Source organism: Aethalodelphis obliquidens, unplaced genomic scaffold, assembly GCF_003676395.1.
Source record: "Aethalodelphis obliquidens isolate GAN/ISIS:26980383/991018 unplaced genomic scaffold, ASM367639v1 scaffold9, whole genome shotgun sequence".
Classification (NCBI taxonomy): Eukaryota; Metazoa; Chordata; class Mammalia; order Artiodactyla; family Delphinidae; genus Aethalodelphis; species Aethalodelphis obliquidens.
The window spans coordinates 18,438,463-18,445,597 of record NW_020837953.1 but is presented as its reverse complement, the minus strand read 5'-3'; the positions used below and the strand labels follow the sequence as shown (position 1 = coordinate 18,445,597).

The 7,135-nt window shown below is 42.5% G+C and overlaps 1 protein-coding gene across 2 annotated transcripts in view; it reads right to left on the bottom strand.

The window, feature by feature from the left end:
- The window catches only part of ZMYND12 (zinc finger MYND-type containing 12), a 34,587-nt gene that overhangs the window by 12,110 nt on the left and 15,342 nt on the right, over positions 1–7,135 (bottom strand). For both annotated transcript variants that reach the window (XM_027108901.1, XM_027108902.1), the window contains 2 exons: positions 2,843–3,012; positions 390–512 (listed from right to left, as the gene is read on the bottom strand). In XM_027108901.1, the coding sequence (XP_026964702.1) occupies positions 390–512; positions 2,843–3,012 (293 nt within the window). The remainder of the gene's footprint in view (positions 1–389; positions 513–2,842; positions 3,013–7,135) is intronic.

Genomic DNA, 7,135 nt, shown 5'->3' with positions numbered 1-7,135 from the left:
CATGTTCTTTGATCCCTTCACAGGACCTTTCAACAATTAATTTCACTTAAAAACTTCATCTCCTCCTTTATCCCACACCTCAATATGCCCACATTAGCTTGCTCCTAGGGATATGACAGGGTATCTGGCAGCCTATTTGGAGGGGTTTGGTTCTTATTGACCCATAAGCTATTATTTGTTAATTGCTCTATTGATACTAAGGACTAAACTATTTTGGTAGTGGAGAAACCGGAAGAAAGAAAAGTGGAGTATATCATGAATCAAGCTATGTGATTTTGGGCAAGTCACTTCATCTGTCTGTGCCTCGAATATCTCATGAATGGTCTGACACCAGTTGTAAGATACAAGGCCTAAGTATCAAGGCTCAGCTCCCATATTCCCCAGCTCACCTTGGTGTACAATGTGTCTGCCAAGTCCAACTTTTTAAGGCCATAGAAGATATTAGCCAGGTAGAAGTAGCCTCCTGAGGTCCTGATGTGCTCTGTTCCAAATGCACAACTGGCGAAATAAATCTATAGCAGAAGGAAGAAAGAGAGTGCTTGAGTTTTCTTTGTAAATCATATATCTTATAAAGGACTTGTATCCAGAATCTATAAAGAACTTTTACAACAGCTCAGTTAAAACATGGGCAAAGGATCTGAACAGATAACATGTCACCAAAAAGATACACCAATGGCTAAAGCACATGAAATGATACTCAACATTATTAGTCACTAAGGAAATGCAAAATAAAACCCACAGTGAGATACATCTTCACACACACTAGAACTGCTCTAATCAAAAAGACAGAAAATAACACTTATTGGCAAAGTTGTGGCAAAAGTGGAACTCTTGTTCCCACATGCTGGTGGGAATATAAAATGATGCAGCCTCTGCAGAAAACAGTTTGGCAGTCCTCAAAAAATTAAACAGTTTTACCACATGACCGAGCAATTCTATTCTTAGGTATATACCCAAGAGGAATGAAGACATGTCTTCACACAAAGACTTGTACACAAATGTTCACAGCAGTATGATTCATAATAGACAAAAAATGGAAACAACCCAAATGTCCATCAACTGGTGAATGGTAAAGAAATTGTGGTATATCCAGATGATGGAGATAAAAGGAATGAAATATTGATATATAAACAACGACACGGGTGAATTTCAAAATAATTATGCTAAGTGAAAGAAGTCAGATGCAAAAGGCATCATTTATTTAATAATGATTTAATATAAATCATTCATTTATATTAAATGTCCTAAAAAGGTAAATCTAGAAAGACAGAAAGTGGGAATGAGAAATGATTGCAGATGGATATGTGGGCTCTCTTTAGGGTGAAAACTGGATTATGTTGATGGTTGCACAGCTCTAAGTTTACTAAAGATCATTGAATTGTACACTTACTTGTACATACCATTGACTTTTATGGTAGGTATCGATAATGCTGTGGTTTGGTTTGGTTTGGTTTTAAGTTAGGCTGAGCTTGATCTAATTCTTAACTATGTGACCCAGCTCAAGAGAGAGTGTGCTTCTGCTTGATTTGTTGAAGGCTGTGAAGCACAGAGAGGAAGCACAAATGAAGAAGTGCATTGGTCAGGTTCCTAGGTGGAAGTAGACGTCACCCTCACAAGTATCAATATTCCCTGAGGCTAGTATAATGAAAGGATTATTTACAGAGACGTGGAAGGGGTACGGAACCAACAAGAGTTAGTGAAGCACTAGGGACTATCAGTAGCAAGAGACCGTTTACAGTCCAAACTCCTGAGAAAACCGGGGGAGAAAGCAGGGTTACCAGGGCCCAGCAAGAGCTAGAGCTGTGGAGGAAGGCTACCTGACAGGAGCCATGGCCATGAGGAACACTGGCCCTGCAGGGACTGGGCTGGTGCAGAAAGGCAGCAGAGTAAATACCTCAACCTCTCTCTGCTCCCAACTTCCACTCCTCTGCCATGCCTTTCACTCTCCAAACCCAGTGAGGCCAGAGAGCAATGGAGTCCACCGAGGTCAGCCTCCCAGGGAAGAGTAGGGCAGAGAATGCATTTGGCGTAAGGGGATATGGAGAATAACCAGCACAACAATGTTTCCAGCAAATTTAGGGGCATCGTGCAGTGGCAGGCAACCAGAGGGAGGGTTGCCCAGTGGAGAGGCTGAAGAGAGACCCAATCTGCACGGAGACTGCAGTCTGATTCTAACCTCATCCAAGTTTCAGGCTCAGGAACTCTTCCCTCCGGTAATATTGTCCAATACTGAAATCCTAACAGAAACCTCATGAACGTGGGAAGAACAGCTCAGTCATCACCCTCATCAACCTATCTAACATCGGTACAGAGTTTTAGAGTTTATAAAGCACTTTCATATACCTCCAGCTCATTTAAATGTAATAACCACACTCTGTAGTAGAGACGTTGATGTTATTTATCAAAATCACAGCCAAAGTACTGCCCATGTCGGGCCCTCTTATTCATCTCTGCAATGACCCAATGAGGCAGAGACTATTTTATGATTACTGTCTTACAGGTGATGAAAGACGTTAAATAATTTATCCAAGTCTGTGTGGCTGGTGAAATGGCAGAGCTGGGACCAGGAGTAAAGCCCTGCTCTTAACCAGGATGCTCTTCTGCCTCCCTTTATCATCCCCAAAGCAACTGAGGCTTGGGAAGTGATGTGACCTGGACAAGGATGCACAGGCAGAAAGTGGAAAGTCTTGAATTCAGGTCATCAGAATTGTGTTCTTGCTAATACTCCACCAAACAGACAGTTGTACACAGAAAGTTTCAGAGAAATACTCAGTAAAAAGGAAACAACAATAAACAAACAGAGCTGTTCTCAGAAACAATCGGGTGTTATTAATTTGTTTACATCATTGGCCAGATGATAACGGGCTTCCTCATAGTTTTCCTTAGCCATGTAGAGAAGCCCCAGGTTCCGATGCAGTAAGGAGTGGGTGGCATAAGAACATTCAGCCGATTTGAGGACTGTCCACTGCGCTTGGGATAGATACTCCTCAGCCTGGACGATCCGGCCCAGACCTACCCAAAAGAAATAAAGATTATAATCCATATCCTAGCCAGAGAATACATGATGAAATACGAGTCATCACCTATTCACTCATTTATTCATTGACTTGAATACTTACTGACACACAAAAACTTGTACGTGAATATTCATAGCAGCCTATTCATATTAGCCAAAATATTGAAACAGCTTAAATGTTGGTCAACTGATGAGTAAATATACAAAGTATAGCCTTTCCCTATTCATGAGTGGCATATTATTCAGGCACTAAAGGAATAAAGTACTGATACATACTACAACATGGATGAACCTTGAAAACATTATACTGAGTGAAAGAAGCCAGACACAAAAGGCCACACATTGTATGATTTCATTAATATAAAATTTCCAGAATAGGGGCTTCCCTGGTGGCGCAGTGGTTGGGAGTCCGCCTGCCGATGCAGGGGACACGGGTTCGTGCCCCGGTCCGGGAAGATCCCACATGCTGCGGAGCGGCTGGGCCCGTGAGCCATGGCCGCTGAGCCTGCGCATCCGGAGCCTGTGCTCTGCACGGGAGAGGCCACAACAGTGACAGGCCCGCGTACTGCAAAAAATAAATAAATAAATAAAAAATAAAATAAAATAAAAATTGGCACATTAAAAAAAAAAACTTTAAAAAAAAAAAATTTCCAGAATAGGCAAATCAGAAAGTGGATTGATTAGTAAGTGGCCCAGGACTGTAGGCATGGGAACCGAGGTATGACTGCTATTGGTATTGGGTTTCATTTTGGGGTGACAAAAATGTTCCCGAATTAGATGTGATGATGGTTGCACAATCTTGTGAATATACTAAAACCACTGAATTGTACTTTAAAGGGGAGAATTTTATGGTACATGAATTATATCTCAATTTAAAAATATATATATATGTATATTTGATACTTTTTATGCGCCAGACCTTGTATTAAGGGATAGGAATTCAAAGATGAATCAAAGCCATTACTCCTGAAAAATGTACAGCTTGGTTGGCGGAATGGAGACATGAAAACAAGTATATTTGTAATATAGTGTAAATGCAATGATAGTAACATTATAAGGTTCGGAAGTGGAAGAGAGTAGGAAGTGTTTAATTCTTTGGATGGGGTAGAGAAGGACAATGGAGTGGGGAGAGGCATGGTCAGTGTTATGGACTGAATGTTTGTGTTCCCCCCAAATTCATATGTTGAAGCCCTTATCCCTAATGAGACGGTATTTTGAAGTGGGGCCCTTGGGAGGTAATTAGGTCATGAGGGTGGAGCTCTCATGAATGGGATTAGTGCCCTTATAAGAAGAGACAAGAGAGAGATGATCTCTCTTTTGGCCATGTGAGGGTATAGCAAGAAAAGGCAGCTGTCTACAAGTTAGGAAGTGTGTTCTCACCAGACACCAGCTCTGTTGGCACCTTGATCGTGGACTTGTAGCCACCAGAACTGTGAGAAATAAATGTTTGTTGTTTAAGCCACCCAGTCTATGGTATTTGTTATAGCAGCCAAGCTAAGATAGTCAGAAAAGTCTGAGCTAAGTTTTGAGGATGAATATAAGTTTTCTAGACAGTTAAGGGACGGAGGGCATCTCAGGGAGAATTAACACATATGCAAAGTCATAGAGATATGAAATGGTGTGCTGTGCTTAGAGAACTATATATTGGCCTGTGATGCTGGGGCACAAAGTATAAGGGATCAAGTGGCAGGAAATGAGGCTAAAGAGGTAGGCAGGGCACAGATCACGGAGGGCTTAGGAAGTCGTGCCAAGGAGCTTGATGCATGTGGATAAAAACTAGAGGATTTTCAGAAAGGGAGTGATAACCAGATTTAGATTTAGAAGAGTCCTCTGGCACTATGCCAAGGAGAGACCAGAAGGGAGGAGGAAAAGGAAAACACTCACTAGAAGACTTTTGAAATAGTTCAGGCATGTACTAGACCCTGAACTAAGGCAGCGAATGAAGATGGAGTATATAAAAGAGACATTCAGGAGCCAGAATGGTTATGTGGTTAAGTGAAAGTCACCTTTATTTCTAATATTCAAATACTCTTGACACTTAACTCTTTTTGTTTAGTTGTGAAAGAAAAAAGAAAAGGTCATGAAGAACCTAGCGTGGGAAGGGTAAGCTGTGACAAAGTGAGAGAGTGGCATGGACCTATATACACTACCAAACGTAAAATAGATAGCTAGTGGGAAGCAGCTGCATAGCACAGGGAGATCAGCTCGGTGCTTTGTGTCCACCTAGAGGGGTGGGATAGGGAGGGTGGGAGGGAGGGAGACGCAAGAGGGAAGGGATATGGGAACATATGTATATGTATAACTGATTCACTTTGTTATAAAGCAGAAACTAACACACCATTGTAAAGCAATTATACTCCAATAAAGATGTTAATAAAAAAAGACAAGAAAAAAAAAAAAGAAGGTACGTAATAGTTTCCTGCCTACACTTGCCTCCTAGGAGGGTTGTCAGAAGTGAGCAGAAAACTACTTTGAGAACGTTCTGCAGAGCAGGAGACGTGCCCTGCGTGTGAAGGGTTCTGTGTGATGGGTGCTGCAGCAGAAATGGCATCAGTAAAGTGTCAGGAGATGAAGACACGGATCCCTCACAAGTCAACCTTCTGTTCTTCTTGTGCTTCCTCCCAGGCCTACTTCACATGTAAGCATTGCTTTATTCTGGTTGTAATCATACCTCTCTGAATTACAGGAGAGGTGAGGAAGAAGCAGTCAACAAGAGGTAGCAAGTAACTGCCTGACCGATGCTCACACTAAAATGGGAAAATATTAGATCAGAATCAAGGGGCCATGGCCCATGATCCTGGCTCATGTTACTTAAATAGGCGAGCCACATTTTCCATCCGGGTTTTGCTTAAAAAAATAAGAGCTTTAGACTGAGGCCCTGTCAAATTTAAGGAAGCAAATGACTCTTAGCTAAGACATTTATCTTGGGAAACAATTGGTAGGGGGCACTGATATATATTGGAAATTTACATGTTTCGTTGTCCAGTTCTCATTTACAGAGGTATTGCTGAAAAAAGGAAGGCCCCCAGGTCAAGCTGAACCACATCTAAACAAGCATCAGTCCCAAAGGAAAAAGCCTACTTGAGAGCAAAAAACTACAAGGCTGCATATTCAGAGAGCAGGGTATAATGAGGTGAGAAGAACAAGCTGTGACAAGCGGGTCAGAACTAAGATTGTGACCAGTGAGTGGGTAAGTTCAGGCATGCCCTCCTACATACAGTGCTTACCTGGAGAGGTGTAGGGTTAGAGACCTAAAGTTGCCAAAGGAAGTGAGGCTATCCTGAAGGGTGACTTTCAGGTATATGCAGTAGAGAGAGAAGGGATGGCCAATTCATGGAGCGGTGGTACTTGTCTTAAGGGTGAGACACAGCAGGCTTACACTGGGTTAGTGGCAGATCTGAGAGACATTATGGGGGAAGATTTTGCAGGACTTGCGGATGAAAGTAAAGGAGCACAGAATAAAACAGTCACAGACGATTCAAAGGTGTGGCTGTGAGGCACTCAGGGGAAGCAAAAGGAATCATTTACTGAGGGCCTGCCTTACCCTATGCCTTACACATGCCTTACACTAGGCTAGGCCATCTGCATCTGGGATTTAAGTCTGCCAACAATCCTGCAAAAGAAATATCAGAGGAGGAAACCGCACATTCATTCAATCCTATATTCATCTAATCTGTTGAGTCTCTACCACTCTGCCGGATGCTCAGTGCATGCTGGATCCCTGACCTTAAAAAGTTCACAGTTGAGTGAATTCGTTACACAATAAAGAAACAAAAAATGAAGTGATAGGAAGGAAATGGACAGAACACAGTGATCAAAATAGGCACAGAGAAACCTACTCTGGATGATTAGGGAACACCTCTCTGAGAAGGTGGCATTTAAGCAGGTACCTGAAGGTTGAAAAGAAAGCCATATAAGAGGGAGAAAACAGCATCCCAGGTGGTATGTGTGAGAGCCCTAAGGTAAGAAAAAGCTTGATGACTAGGATACACGGCTAGTAAAGAGTTGGAATTTGGGCCTCCCTAGTGGCGCAGTGGTTGAAAGTCTGCCTGCCGATACAGGGGACACGGGTTCATGCCCCGGTCCGGGAAGATCCCACAGCCGCTCCGCGGCATGTGG